The 14923-nt window shown below is 42.2% G+C and overlaps 2 protein-coding genes across 5 annotated transcripts in view; one reads left to right on the top strand and one right to left on the bottom strand.

Annotated features, from left to right (window-relative positions):
• Positions 1 to 740: 740 nt before the first annotated feature.
• On the top strand, positions 741 to 6685 carry degs2 (delta(4)-desaturase, sphingolipid 2). The gene is made up of 3 exons (XM_035167894.2): positions 741 to 914; positions 3730 to 4472; positions 5339 to 6685. The coding sequence occupies exons 1-3, from the start codon at positions 833 to 835 to the stop codon at positions 5480 to 5482; spliced, it is 969 nt and encodes a 322-aa protein (XP_035023785.1). The 5' UTR covers positions 741 to 832; the 3' UTR covers positions 5483 to 6685.
• Positions 6686 to 6809: 124 nt separating this feature from the next.
• Positions 6810 to 14923, bottom strand: part of evla (Enah/Vasp-like a) — a 38658-nt gene continuing 30544 nt past the window's right edge. For all 4 annotated transcript variants that reach the window (XM_035167889.2, XM_035167888.2, XM_035167887.2 and 1 more), the window contains 9 exons: positions 13260 to 14195; positions 10997 to 11241; positions 10247 to 10362; positions 9904 to 9931; positions 9335 to 9374; positions 9039 to 9099; positions 8715 to 8772; positions 8549 to 8606; positions 6810 to 8300 (listed from right to left, as the gene is read on the bottom strand). In XM_035167889.2, coding sequence (XP_035023780.2) covers positions 8263 to 8300; positions 8549 to 8606; positions 8715 to 8772; positions 9039 to 9099; positions 9335 to 9374; positions 9904 to 9931; positions 10247 to 10362; positions 10997 to 11241; positions 13260 to 14195 — 1580 coding nt within the window. In that variant the 3' untranslated portion in view covers positions 6810 to 8262. The remainder of the gene's footprint in view (positions 8301 to 8548; positions 8607 to 8714; positions 8773 to 9038; positions 9100 to 9334; positions 9375 to 9903; positions 9932 to 10246; positions 10363 to 10996; positions 11242 to 13259; positions 14196 to 14923) is intronic.

Below are 14923 nucleotides of genomic sequence, written 5' to 3'. Positions count from 1 at the left end.
TCACATTATTATTTCTGTTAAATTTAAAGACTGATCTTTGACCCTGATTGAAAGATGTGGTTTTAAATGACAAAAACTTATTATAAATCTGATCAATTATGTGTTATACCTCCTCACTGTGCTTTCACAAAGCATAAGCAATATATTGATAGATATTTAATCTTTTTGTGTACAGCTATTGATGAAAGTCATATTGCTATAATGACTTGTGTTGTTCCATTGGCCAACTCTAATCAATACTAATTAGAGGGTTTAGAAATGAAGTTCTTATCCTGAAGAGACACTACACATTTGTGAAAGTAAGCCGTCATAGCAGGTCCTTCACAGTATTTGTGGTTGTAAAGGGGACGGTTAATAACTGGTGTCACTTACTAACTCCACTGATATTTAACATATCTTACATAGTTTAAATACATAGCAAACAGTATCTGTGCTGGATACTGGTAAAAAAAAAACACAACAACAGAACTTACTGATCTTGTCAATAGTATTTTCTTTTCTTCAATAGTACTTTTTCAATTTCCTCCGAGCATAAATGTATAGTGATAGGTCCTGTTGAAATAACGTAAAGATGCAGAGAGTACACACACCTGAGGGCTGCACGCACACACAGGCGCACGCACACACACGCATTGTCAGCAGGTGCACACTCACCTGTACCTCCCTCTTGTCACACGGAGGGGCGGGGCTGATTATCACACCTTTACACACCTTCACCCTTGCAGCCAGTGCGAGTGGGTGTGGCCCCGATACTGTGCCGGTTTGATGACACAGCGCCGCAGAGCCTCACACACACTCTCACAGACACACACACCTTCACGGAGGAGAAGCCATGGGGAAGACAGGTGGAAGAGGGGACTTTGAATGGGTCTACAACGATCAGCCGCACACGTCCAGGAGAAAAGAGATACTGGGTAAGAACATGATGCAAAGACCCAACATCCCTGAGAGAAGAGAGAAACCTCCTGAGTTTCTGCCTAGTTAGTGTAGTAAGTTGAAGTGTGAAGTGTGTGTGTGAGCGCGCGTGTGTCACTATAAGATCGCAGCCGGTTAAACCTGTTTACTAGCCGTTGGTTAAAGAAACCTCAGTCCACAATGGACTCTAGGGAAGAGCAGAAACTGGAAGATAACACACAGTGGAATAAATCCCACACACACATCAATGGGAGTTACATATTCACAAGTAGAAATACTAGTAGTGCAAGTAGAACAATTCTGAATGAACAGTACATTTTTAAACCAAAAGTGTGAAAAATAGGATGTTAATCAATTTATATTTCAAAGATTTAAGATAACAGTACGGGAGAATGTCCATTAACTTCATTGCATTAGTATTTTCATGTTTTTTATTTATTTATTTATTTCTCTTCCCATTAGAAAGAGAGACACATTGAAAAATAATCATGCTTCAAACGTTGATTTTATGAATTTTATTACATATTAAATTTCCATGTTACACAAGTTCAATGTGAAGGGTCACATTTCATGTTGAGCACATTTCATGTTCATATCAAATAACTCGAGTGATTGGATGAAATAAAATTAGATGTAGACGTAAATATTTACATTAAACACATTTTATGTTTAAGTTTAAGTTTATGAAATCAAACTTGTACATAAATAAACATGAATCACAAGTTACATGTGAAAGCTCAAGTTTATTTAATCAAACGTATACATAAATATATACATTAAACACCAGTTTGAGGTCAAAGTTAAACTTGTAAATAAACATAAGTTTTATGTAGGAGTTTAATTTTATTTAATCAAATATTTCTGGAGTTATTTGACCAACTCAACATGATGTAAAACTCTTGATTCAATCTGACCCTTTACATTGAACTTGTGTAATAAAATTACATGGAAATTTAAGACGTAATTGAGTTAAGTCAACGTTTAGGGGTCATTATTATTTCAGGTGTAGTGTCTCCGTCTCTGTTGCTTGAAATGTTTCACACAAGGCCTGAACCTGTTGGCTTTTGTGTAAACGAGCCCCCCAGCCCCTGTTGTCTGCTCTCCCCTATACTCTCTGTGTGACTTTCTGTTGATAGCAGGTGCAGCTGACAATGCCCCTGGGCTCGCTAGGTAACAAGACTCACCCCCCCGCTCATGACAAACATAGAGACACAATGTCATGCATCAAGTTAGGAGAGAGGCTTTGTTAAGAGTCAGGGGATCTGGATCAGGATATTTATATTATCATCCTTCATATTTTCTCACTTCACTTGAAGGATATGAAATCCCTATGGAAAAAACAGCACTTTTTACTATCTGATCCATCATGTAATTCAGTATAAACACTTTCTAAAGCTGTTGATGTATATTTGATCCCGGCTTTGTCCATGACTGCTCTGGTGTGAAAGAGGGTGAAGGGAGGTTTGACGCCACCGAGCCTTGAATTATTAAAGAGTATTTTTGTTTTAATCACCCTCTGCCTCACCCCTCAGAGGCGAGAATGACGAAGGTCATTCCCTTTAGCATGATGATGTGCCCTGTTTTGATTGACAGGCGGTGTCATGTAGTGAATGGCTCCTTGTATGGTGAGTGTGTAGGTGTCGGCTCTACTCGAGTATCCTGCCATGGAAAATGATTTGGTTCTCACTACATTGCGTTAGGATCGATCTCGTTAAGCTTTTCTAGAAAAACTTTAGCTTCATATTTTAATGGACGCTTTGACTCGTAGGGTGCAGCTGAATCTCAGATGGTTGCTGGTTGACACTTGAGGCTGAAACCTGAGTGTGGTACAGTACGGTTACAGTGAATGAAATGAATTGTCTTCTCTGGGACAGTGATGTTGAAATCCAGTGATGGCTGTACAGCATGTTCTGCTCTGTGGCTTTAAGCAGTTTGAACAATTTCCTTTATGGTGTCTGGTTATTGATTTAACTTTACAGTTGTGTGGGCTGCGCCTCCGATGCCAGAGAAAGTGCAACTCATGAAAATGACGTAACTGACGCATGAGATCAAATATTACTGCAGAATAAAAAACAGGTGTTGTCCCAGCCAGTATTGTCTTATATGTTGTAAAACTTAAACTAAATAACCTCAGGTGACCCTAACCTTTCAGTTGCTAGGGTGAGTCCACTTTTTCAACAGTCATATACTGTACAAGTGGCTGAAGCATATTTGCATGTGTTATCATCTTTGGTGGATGCTATCGTTCCTCTGAGGCATGCTGGGAGTGACTCGTCACCTGTGATCCTGTATTTTGGACGATTCTGACCAACTGCACCAAATCTCTTCAGAACACATCCTGTATGAGCAGATTGTGTTGTAAAGATCTTTTGACCTCGTATCTCCCCGAGATTCATTTCCCTCAGCAAAACAACACCTCTGCCAATTAAAAGTGACTTTTGTCAGCAGGCTCCTCCCAGGAGAAGCACTCGCACCTCACAGGACGCTTGACTGTGTTGTTTTGAGATTCATAGTATCGAGACATGGTGCGACACGGTGAAACGAATGAGATCAAGTGTTTAAAATCCATTTGTAAACGACTGTTAAACAACTTTCTCTGCTGTATGATGGATACTTTGTTTCCTTTAATTTATAAGTGCCCTTGACATCACTTCCCCCTTTTTTAATTTGGTCCTTCTACTGCCTTCTTCTTTTCAACCCTCTACCTTTTCTCTGAACCTTTAATTACTCTGACTACTTCCTTCTTTTTAGATTATTTCTGACTCTCCAACCATGCCCCATTTCATCTCTCTTTCTTCCTGCCTCTCTCCTCAGCCAAATATCCAGAGATCAAGTCCCTGATGGGTCCGGACCCCCAGCTGAAGTGGGTAGTATCAGGCATGGTCCTAACCCAGCTCCTGGCCTGCTACCTGGTCCACACCCTGTCCTGGAAGTGGATCTTCTTCTGGGCTTACGCCTTCGGGGGCTGCATCAACCACTCCCTGACTCTAGCCATCCACGACATCTCTCACAATGTGGCCTTTGGCAACAAGCTGGCCAAGTGGAACCGCTGGTTCGCCATGTGGGCCAACCTGCCCATCGGCCTGCCCTACTCCGCCTCCTTCAAGAAGTATCACATCGACCACCACCGCTATCTGGGAGGCGACCAGCTGGACGTGGACATCCCCACGGACTTAGAGGGATGGTTCTTCTGCACCCCGGCCAGGAAGGTTGTGTGGCTCTTCCTCCAGCCGCTTTTTTACGCCCTGCGCCCGTTGGTGGTCAATCCTAAACCAGTGGGTCAGCTGGAGATCCAGAACGCGGTGGTCCAGCTCGTGACAGATTTAATCATCTATTATCTATGGGGGGTGAAGCCCATCATTTACCTCATTGCAGGATCCATCCTGGGTATGGGACTGCATCCATTCTCTGGACATTTCATAGCTGAGCATTACATGTTCCTGAAGGGACACGAGACCTATTCCTACTATGGAGCACTGAACTTGATCACCTTCAATGTGGGCTATCACATGGAGCACCATGACTTCCCCAGCATACCTGGCAGTAAACTACCTCAGGTGAGACCATGCTACTGTGATAAATCCTGACTGTACATTTCCAACAGGTCAACCGTGGCCATTTGTTTCCTCCACCCTGAGGCTATAATTAGTCCAGCGTTACAACACAACATCTCCCCCAGGCGTTAGCAGATAAGACAGGCCTCTCCTTTCTGTCAGAGGCTAAACACAAAAAAAGGTATCAGCCAACGCCACATGTCACATTCTTTTCTATCGACTGCAGATATTTATCAAATGAAAAGCCGAGGTTTTGTAACTGATTAACTGCTGACTCAGGAGAACCACTCGAGCATGAGGGGATTCAACTAATCCAGGAAGTTTGGAAATCAATGTTCATATTGATGAGTTATTTTTGTTCCTGACAGAGGTGATGTTGCTGTAAACTTTTTTCTGTGTTTAGAAAAAAACGACTTTTATAAAATCCAGTGATATATATTTTTTAATTACACAGAAAAATATACGTAAAAAGCTCCTGCTCAACAAAGCAGTAAAATGTCTGCCTCAGTCAGCTCTTCCGTCTATATCTGATTTCTTGGTGAAATAAGCTGTGAAGTTGAACTAAAATGCCACAGAGCAGTGCACACCTCCGACAAGGCCCAAATCACATCTAGATTTACTAAATCTAGATTTTTATTTATTTTGGATCTGCACCACTTTGATGCTAGATGTGCTGGATTATTTCATCTAGATCCGTGAATTATTCTCTGCGAAATCAAGGGAAAGGTTGAACAATGTTGAAGACAGTGGAAAAAGGTTCTTACACGACCCACATCTTTTCACCAAATGTCATGGTAATCTGTCCAGTATTTTGTATGTAATGCTACTAGAGACAAACATATTTACTTTCATGTGTTTGTTATATGCAGGTCAAGAGCATCGCTGCAGAGTATTACGACTGCCTGCCTCAACACACTTCCTGGACCCGGGTATTATGGGACTTTGTGTTCGATGACAGCATCGGCCCCTACGCCAGAATCAAGCGGGAGTACAAGCTGAGCAAGCAGGGGTAGATCTGTGACTGAATGTGAAGTTCAATTGTTTAAAAGAAAAGAAGGACCGCAATGAAATTCTCTAGTTTAAAGCTTTTTCCATGTAGTGTGGTTGTGACTGTATGTATTCATGTGATCTGTTGGGCATTCTCATCTTAAATTAGCCCTGTATGTTACGATATGGAACTAATGTGCACATATCAGTTGCATACATACAGTCATTGGAGATCAGCACGTACAGCCAGTGCTCGGTTATTTATTCAGACTTTTTTTACCTTCAATAAAGAGCTGGCCCCGTTGTCACGACAATGATATTTTCTTGTGTCCAGACGACACTGAGGAAGATATATGATAATAAACTGAAAAAAATCTAATTGTTTACCAACTTACAACATACCTGTATACACACAAATTAATTTCTATCTTTCTTCAAAGTAAAAGTAAAGTTATACAAATACCATTAAAAAATAACTGTCTGTGTGTTTGAAACTGAAGTATTTCTCTTTACAGTTGGTAAACAATGTTTATTCAGTGTAATATAATATATGGAAGGTTAACATTTCTCATTTCTGTTAAGACAAAGGTCGTGTTTATTCTCAAGCAGTTTTACAGAGCTGTCACTACCTCTGTCAGTTCCTCTCCTGCCCGGCAGCGTTACATCAGGCCCCTTCAACCATCTCCGCACGTGGGAATTAAAAGACTCACTCCACCAAATCTAATTTCACTTCCAACACGCAGAACGGTGCTGAGGTGGAAAACGAGCATTGAAACTTACCTTTCAGTAAGAAGAACCTTTTCTCCAGTGACGCCCAATTCTACTGTGAACGGTTTGATTCTATGTACATTAAATGGAGAAAAAAAATCAGAAACAACGTACAATACAAAAAATCAAGTTCGAAGAGTTTTAAGTGTTTGTTTTGGAGACTGTCGCGGCTGGTGAATGAACTGAAATATGCCGAGGTTCTTCTTGTGATCACTTGTGCACTTTCTATATTTCCAGTAAGTTCAGAGAAGACCACATTAAATTACTTTGGAGTGTTGCACTTTTTCCACTGATTTACCAGCGACTGAGGCATCAGCTCCTCAGACAGACTTATTAAAGCTTTTTTTGTCCATGCACTGTATAAACTTTATTGTCTACGTGTTGTGATTGATAACAATGATCTGATGTTTCTATTTAAATGACTGTAAGATATATAAAACAGTAAAAGATCCTTATATGAAGATGATTGTTTGTGGTTGATTCGTCATGTGTCTGAACTTCAGATGTAAACTTTTCTATTATTTGTACATGATCCACACACACACACACACAGCAGGATATTGCGTAGATGTCGGACACGTCTTGTTTTCTGTTTGAATGAATTTACTTCCAGCTTTTTAAATCAGAACGTATTGAGAGCGGACAGAGTGGATAAAATGCAAACAACCCATAATCAACAGAATCCTTCCTGCAAAGACACATGTAGCTACCATCACACGGGCCAACAGTCACTTTCTGCACAGTCATTTCTATCCAAGATTTGCATATTGCCAGCACACTCCCCCCACCCCTTTGTTTTTTTTTCACATTGCTACCATTATCAAGTTCAACATCTCATATATAGACAGGGGGAATCTTCATGGAAACAAACCACTGTAATAAATGTACCACCGTTTGTATTTTTATTTTCTTTTTTTAATTCTTTTTCTCTATTCGTCAAACCAAATAAATATAAAAAAATGAATCGATAGAGATTTCATGCATACTTGGTCGGTTCACAAAGCATAGAATGACTAATAAGATACCCTAGCACTACATTGTTTTATATCTAGGTAAAACTAGGTGGCACATTTACAGTTGTTGGCCTGTTCTGTGAACGATCCCCAAGTTTCAATGATCTCGATCATCTGAGACGAGCGTGTTCCTCCGTCCCACTGGAGTTGTAGAGCAAGAGTTATTCGATTATTCGCCAGAAAAATCGTTTTGCTCGTTCGTAAAACGTCGAACGTGGAAGGAGGAGGTAATTTAAGTGGCTAATTGTCGTTCACACATTAACATGTTTTCCATTACCTCTGGAGAGAAAAGGTTGGACACACAACATCAGTATGAACAAAGTCATAAAAAGCCTGTTTTTTTTAATACGCCAGTTGAGGCCAGGTGAGTCTGCAGCACCGCTTCGCCCATATTGTGCTTTTTATCATCAAATACTTAGGGACGAATCCAAAAAATAAAAATAAAATAGAAAATATAAAAGGCTGACATAAATGGTGTGCAAGATTCCTTTCTCCTTCTATAATATCATTAAAATACTCATTGTCGTCCACAGCATCATCATTATCACCACAGTTTTTAAATAATAAAACAGTAAAAACTTAGAAAACAAAAATATTTTCTTCTTAAGACTGAACAGAGAACAAAGAGTTGCAACACTGGGCTGACTGAGTCTATCGTAGGTGCACAGAGAGGACACAACACCGAACCCAGCACTAACGTCCGTCAATCCCTCCGCTTGTCTTTCAGTTCATCTTTCAATCCTCTGTTTAGTTCATCAGTCCTGTCGTCATTCTTTATCCGTCCATTTCTCGTGACCTCCTCTCGTCAATCCTTTCTCGCTCATCGCCGTTTTTTTTTCCCTTTCCGTTTTTCGCTGTCCAGCAGACTCCAATGTTGGCGCAACATCTCTGCAACTTGCATCGTGGCATCGCAAGCTCACAGAAACGTTGAGAGAACATTCCTTGGTCCTCGTGTCTGTGCATCTGCATGTCCGTCCTCCTCTCGCTCCTCCTCTCGCTCTCCTCCGACTGCGGCTCAGATGAGATTAGGACGTACTGATTCTGCCGATTTCTTGTCTGATGGCTGGAAGGAAAGAACGCAGCGTTTAGGAGGAGGAGGATTTCTGCAGCATAAAGAGAAGCTTTGCCTGGGTAAGCCATTTGGTTTGTTCATATAATTGATGTCAGCTCATTTATTTATGTGAGAATTCAAGTGAAAGAATAAGATACTATTGCCAATGAGTTGTAAACACTGGTGTCTGGCAGAGATAAAAGATTTAACAGGCTGCGTGCTACTAGATACTGAGCTACTGGGTGCTTTACAATGCTCACCATTTATGATTTCGTCTTTCACCTTATGCAATTCGCGTACAACTTCGTCCAAGATTTCCTGCAAAACAAAACCTGCCTGTGAGTTTTACAGGGTGTGTTAAAATCATTTAAGTTTACAAAACCCATAAAACATTCATGTAACGACACAGAGGAGAATTACACTGACCTGTTTCATCCTGTCAAACTCTGTGTCTGATTCACTCGTGCTGCCAATGGGTCTCACCCTGCAACACACACACACGCACACAAACACAAAACTATTATAAGACTGTGTATTTAAGGGAGGTGCACTGTTGTTAAAAGTTACCACAGTTTTGACCCTTCCCGTAAAATCAATACTGATAACATCCTAGTGCGTGAAGTGCAAAGGATGAGATTTATTCTGATATATATCCCTATGGTTAATGCCAGATGGTCCCTGTCTGTTTCATATCATTGATTTATTATACGATCTGTCTTTCTCCCCTCGCTCCTCCTCTTATTTGCAGACCTGGACACCAGTGAGGACTTTTCTGCAGAGTTGGATCGTTCCCATGGCTTCTTCACAGCATCTAGAGAGGAGAGGAGGAAGAAATGAGATGAGGGGGTGGATACAGGAATTCTTTTTCACTTTCTCTCACACTATGAGATAGGACGTTTTTCAACATTTTCATTGATTTCTAAGAGAAGAATTCATGGATCTTGATGTGAAACGAAATCTGACATGTTTAGGAGTGTGTGAAAGTTGCCAATCTAGTTTGTTGTAAATATATATATAATTATCTGGATGGAAGAATTGGTCTGTACCTGTTGAGTTCTGACCAGGCCCCCGACCACTGGAGTCATCCTGCAGGAAAGAGGAAAAAACAGATGATAACATTAACAAGACAAAAATTCAACATTCTTTAAAATACACTTCTTCAATTTAAGGCCAAGAGTTCGACGAGAGCATTGATTCCACTCTTGTCTAAATGCTAAATATAATAAAGCCACCATGAAACCGGCTAGCTTAGCACATAGACTGGAAAAAGGAGGAACAGCTAGTGAGGCTTTGTGTGAAGTGAACTAAATCTGCCTCCCAGCTCCTCTAAAGCTTAGAATTTCATAGCTAAAATAGTTTTATAATATCTTATAATAATTCACAATTTGTTTTTGTACACTGCACCTAGTCTGTATGCGACGCTACACTCACATGAGAACAGTATCAATCCTCTCATCTCGTTCTCAGCAGTGAATAAAATTAAGCTCAGGCTTCATTTTTCACCATTATTTGCAGTCAGAAAATATTAATAATCATGTTGTTATTAATTAACCACTTGTACACCTGCATGATATATGATGACACATATGTTGACCTGAAATAAAAAAAAACTTACTTCATCAGGTTTCTCTGAAGCTTTCCGTCTGTGAGGGCAGAATGTGGACATGAGCAAACAGTGAGATCATAAAGGTAAATCATTGACTAGCACACAAAGATCATTACCAGGAGGAGATATAAGAAATATTAACAAGAGTTCAAATCCAAGTTTCAGAGGAAAATGGAACCAGGGTGAAAATGTTGAGGGGCTGAGAGAGCAGGCGTTTTATTTTTCTATTTGTCTATAAGACAAAGGGGAAGGTGTGTGTGTGTGTGTGTGTGTGTGTGTGTGTGTGTGTGTGTGTGTGTGTGTGTGTGTGTGTGTGTGTGTGTGTGTGTGTGTGTGTGTGTAGCTGTTTGACCTGCGAGCTAGTAAGGCATTCATCTCCTGCATCAGACCCTCCCCACCACCACCACTGCCACCACTAGACCGGTTGGAGTCACTTTTTGCTCCAGACCCAGGTGGACTGCTTTCCTCCTGAGGAGCACATAATAAAACAGGTTTGAGTTTACTGTCTCCATTTTTCCAAATTAAATACTGATTAAATAAAACTAGAAATACCATCTTGTGTTTATATACTTCTGCCAGCAAGTGAAGTTTTTTACACTTTTTTCCAAATTCATGAGGCCACTGTGACCTCTGACCTTTGACACACTGAAATCTAATCAGCTCATCTGTGAGTGTAATTGAACCTTTGTTGCAAATTTGAAAGTATTATCTCGAGGCTTTTATGAGGTAACACATTTCCGAGGGAAAAGAAAGTGACTTTGACCTCTGACAAGCAAATTGTAAAAAGTTCAAGTGAATGTCTGTACCGAATTTGAAGAAATTCCCTCTGGGCGTTCTTGAGATATTCTGTTCATAAGGCAACAAATGTGCTTTGTGAGGTCACAGTGACTTTTACCTTTGATCAGTTCATTGAGTTCCTTGAGTCAAACTGAACATTCACACCAAGGAGGAGTCCCCTTGAGGCTGAGATATCTTATTCATAAGAATGGGACGGACTAACGGACAATCTAAAAACACCAAACCTCCGGCTGCTGGCTGTCCCTGGCACAGACTGATAAACATGTGTGGATAAACCTCCTGAGGTTCAACCAGGGAGTCTCACCCTATGTACTTTACGTAGTTTGGCTCCAGCCAAGGCTGCAGCCAGTCCTGAGGGTGTCAGCTGGCCCCCGGGCGGCCCCCCAGGAGGCCCTCCACCAGTGGGCAGCGGAGGGGGCATGGGTGGGGGCACTGCCATCGGGGGCGGTGGACCCGGTGGAGGGGGGGGTGCTGGAGGGCCAGCAATGGGTGGTGGAACTGCAGAAGGAGGGGGCGCCACAGAAAGCATACCTGCAGAGACAGGGGGGCCTGGGAGGAGCAGAATTACACATCAGTTAATAACTCAATCAGTTTACTGACCTTTTTTTCCACCTTTGGAAGATTGATAAAGCCTCATCTCAGGAAACTGCTAGTGGAAGGTAGCTAAGTTATTCACAGATCAGGGTTTTCCACTGGGAGAGGGATACTGGCTGTTTAGTAAATTTAATTTTGTTTAATTTTGTGAAAAACTAATAGAGACTTATTAATAGAGACTTATTAATTGGACTAATTTCCAACTTGCAATCATTACTTTCCCCATATTAGTATTTATCTTTTTGTTCAAGCTGCATTATCATCTAAAATATCCAAGACAGCTTAAGTTTAGGCATTACTATGATCCACTGCACAATGTCTGTATAAATATTATATCAAAAGAGCCACAACTTATAATATAATTAACTGTGATATAAAAAGGACAAAAGGTTGAATTTAAGTAATTAAAGCATGTTTCAAAGGTTGTTTTGCAGGATGACTTTCAGAGCATAATTAATAAATGCAAAACTTAAGCTGTCTGGATGTAAATCTGACAAATTAATGTCATATGTTGAAAAATGCATATTCAAAATGACTCATTTTGTTGAAGGGTTATTGTATCGCAGAACGTTGGAGTTGAACTATTGACTGAGATTGAAATGTGACTTTAAAATTTAGTTTTAGGTTGTGTAAATCCTTTTAAAATTAATATACGAGGAGCTGAAGCATTTTTTTTTTACATAATCCCTAATCCTGGAGGAATTAGGTGAGTTATTATAAACTTAAAGGAACTCATCATATTTTAAAACCCCTGCAGTTTCTTTCTGGGTCAAGTTTATAAGCCTGCACTGCTTCCATCCTCCTACTTTCAGGAGATGTTTGTCTTCCCTCTGATGTTTTCACTAATTAAAACACTTGCTGACATGCCAGGACCAAAATATTTAACTTGTATGTTTCGTGTCAAAAGAAAGATCACAGGTGTATATATTTGAACAACGCCTGGATTCCATTTAGCTGCGTCAGTTTCAGGCTCCTGGTGTTGTGCAGACTCACAACACACAGTCATGGTCGACTGGTACAACTGAACAGAACCGAGCCGTCGTTAATTTAATGTTATTAGTAACCTGTGCTGTTTCTGCATGACAAGTCAAAGGCTGGTTGTTCTTGTGCTAAAGTTATTTACAAAAGCTAGTGCAGAACACTGCTGCTCGCATGTTAACCAGCGCCAGGCAGGAACTGCGGCCCCCATCTCTCCGATTCTTGTTTCCCTTCATTGGCTGCAACTGAAATTCAGGATTCATTTTAAGATTCTTCTAATGCACGCTAATTTGGCAAGACAGGGAGGTGAGAGAGCACCTCAGTTGTTGGTGAGTTTGTGATGTTGACAATGGAGGAAAAAAACCCCAGAAAGACAAACTTTTTATTAATATACCTGCATTTAAAGAACCTGTGTATACCTATTAATTTTGTTGAAAAAGAGTTACAAGGGTGACTGGGCTTTTGCCATCAGGGCCCAGAGGCTGTAGAATTTCTTGTCTGAGGGGATTAGTAATTAGTGAGATTAGAATTAACACTTTACCTGTTTTAAAATCATTGCTTAAAACATTTTTTTGTTATAGGAAAAGCCTTTCAATGATTTAAATTGATGTTTTGATATTTACTTGGTAACCTTGTTTTTTTTGTGCTATTATTTATTATTTAAAAGGCCGAATGAGTTCATCACTGTTTGATTTAAAGGTTCTACAAGCCCACACAGGTGTTTCCTATTCCTCTGGCCTGGATTAGGCTATATCAGTGATAACAGTTATCTCGCCCTATAGGTCTCGTTCTATAGGTGCAGCAGGGTGGGTCACGTCATGTTCACACCCTCACACTCCTGAGAGGAGACGTCATCGAGCAACATAAGTACAAACATCTGTGTGGGTCTCTATTGTGTTCTGCTCCCACTCACACACACATTCACACAAACACTACACATGAGTAACATCCCTCTGCTGAGAGACTACCTCCTCCTCTCTCCTCCTAATACTTACTGCTGATGGCCATGGGGGTCTGCTGGGGGATGGGGGAGGGGGTCTTCTTGGGCGAGCCCCCGTCAGACATTGCAGTGTAAGAGGGGGGTGAGGAGGAGGAGGAGGAGGTGGTGGTGAGGGGCTGGGTCTGATGGTGGTACACCTGCTGCTGCGGTGGTAGTTGTTGTTGTTGTTGTAGTTGCTGGTGCTGCTGAGGGTGGAAGGTGGATGGATACTGGGGCTGGTGGCTGGGGGCAGGGCCTGGGGCTGGCTGACCTATCAGAGGAGGCAGGGGGACGGCCTCACAGAGCTGAGGGGTGAGTGGCAGATGCTGAGAGTGAGGGGAGTAATGGTCGTCTGGCTGGCCGTTGGAGTGAGGCTGGGGCTGGTACTGGGGGTACTGTTGGTGAGGGCCCGTCATCGTGCACGGGTCACGAGGTGGGGGCTTCATCCTGGTGCTCACGGGCGGGAGCGGGTGAGCCACCGGGAGAACGGGCTGTGGGGGCAAGCTCTGCTTCACAGGCATGGCCATCATGATTGGAGGGGAGCAGGAGGGGGGCAACTGGGCGTACATTTGCTGTAAATGAGAGGCGGACCAGGTGCCGTGTTTAGGGGGGAGCATGAAGTCTTGTTGCTGCTGTTGGAGGTGGAGGTGGCGGGCTGCGGAGGGAGGAGAAAGGGGGATCTGACGGACCTGTCGGCCCAGCGTGGTCACTCCTGCCTGGACTGGGGAAAAAGCTGAGGCGAGGGAGGTGGAGAGCTGGGAGGAGAGCTGGGCCTTGTCCCTAGCAGCCCCTGCCTCTCTCTCCTGAGACGGAGAGGAGACCGAGGTGGGAGGGGAGGAGGCCACGCGGACATAGGAGGGTGGCAGTGTGCTAGCTCTGTACTGTCTGTACTCGGGAGGTGTGTCTGGGTGAGTGACAGGAGTGGAGACTTTATATTGGAGAGTGGAAACGACTGTGACGGGCAGAGAGAGAAAGACAGAGAGAGAGGAGAGAGAGAGAGAGAGGAGATGCAAACGAAGAGGAGGACGACGAAGGAGGGCAACAAACAAAGGAAAACAGAAAAGAGAAAAACGTGAGAAGAATGAAAAGCAACCAACTGATCAACAAAGCAAGATGAGAAAATCAGGAGCAATCCAAAAAACAGAAGCTGGCAGCAAATAAGAAATAATCAAAATAGCATAAAAAGAACAAGCAGCAGAATGCAACATGACTGAGCCATGATCAGAAAGCATATGGCATTTCCCCCCCAACAGTAGCTGGAAGAAAGAGATGGCAGTGCAGCATGTTGCAGGGACAGAGGGGGAGAGGGGGGAGGAGGGTACTGATATCACCACTGACAGCAGGGACAGAGGAGGATGTTGAAGTCTGTGTGTGTGTGTTTGAGAGGCAGACTTGAACATTTGTACGTGTGCACGGATTCAAAAAAGCACGAGGGCACACAGACTGGGGGAGTAGTGGTGGAAACTAAGGCCTGGAAACACTAACACAAACAACACTGGGGAAGCCTGTTTACCTGCTGGAGCCAATGGATGCAGGGTCTGGAATCTCTGGTATTTATTCATGATAAAATCACCTGTTTGCTTTGGCAACGTACAGAGTGCTTCACCCGACCCAGCACTGATAAGTTCTCTCAAATAAAAAAAAACAAAGGCGAGCAAATACCCATTTACTGATAGTTTG

Source organism: Hippoglossus stenolepis, chromosome 10 (assembly GCF_022539355.2).
Source record: "Hippoglossus stenolepis isolate QCI-W04-F060 chromosome 10, HSTE1.2, whole genome shotgun sequence".
Lineage (NCBI taxonomy): Eukaryota > Metazoa > Chordata > Actinopteri > Pleuronectiformes > Pleuronectidae > Hippoglossus > Hippoglossus stenolepis.
This window is presented reverse-complemented; position numbering and strand designations above follow the sequence as displayed.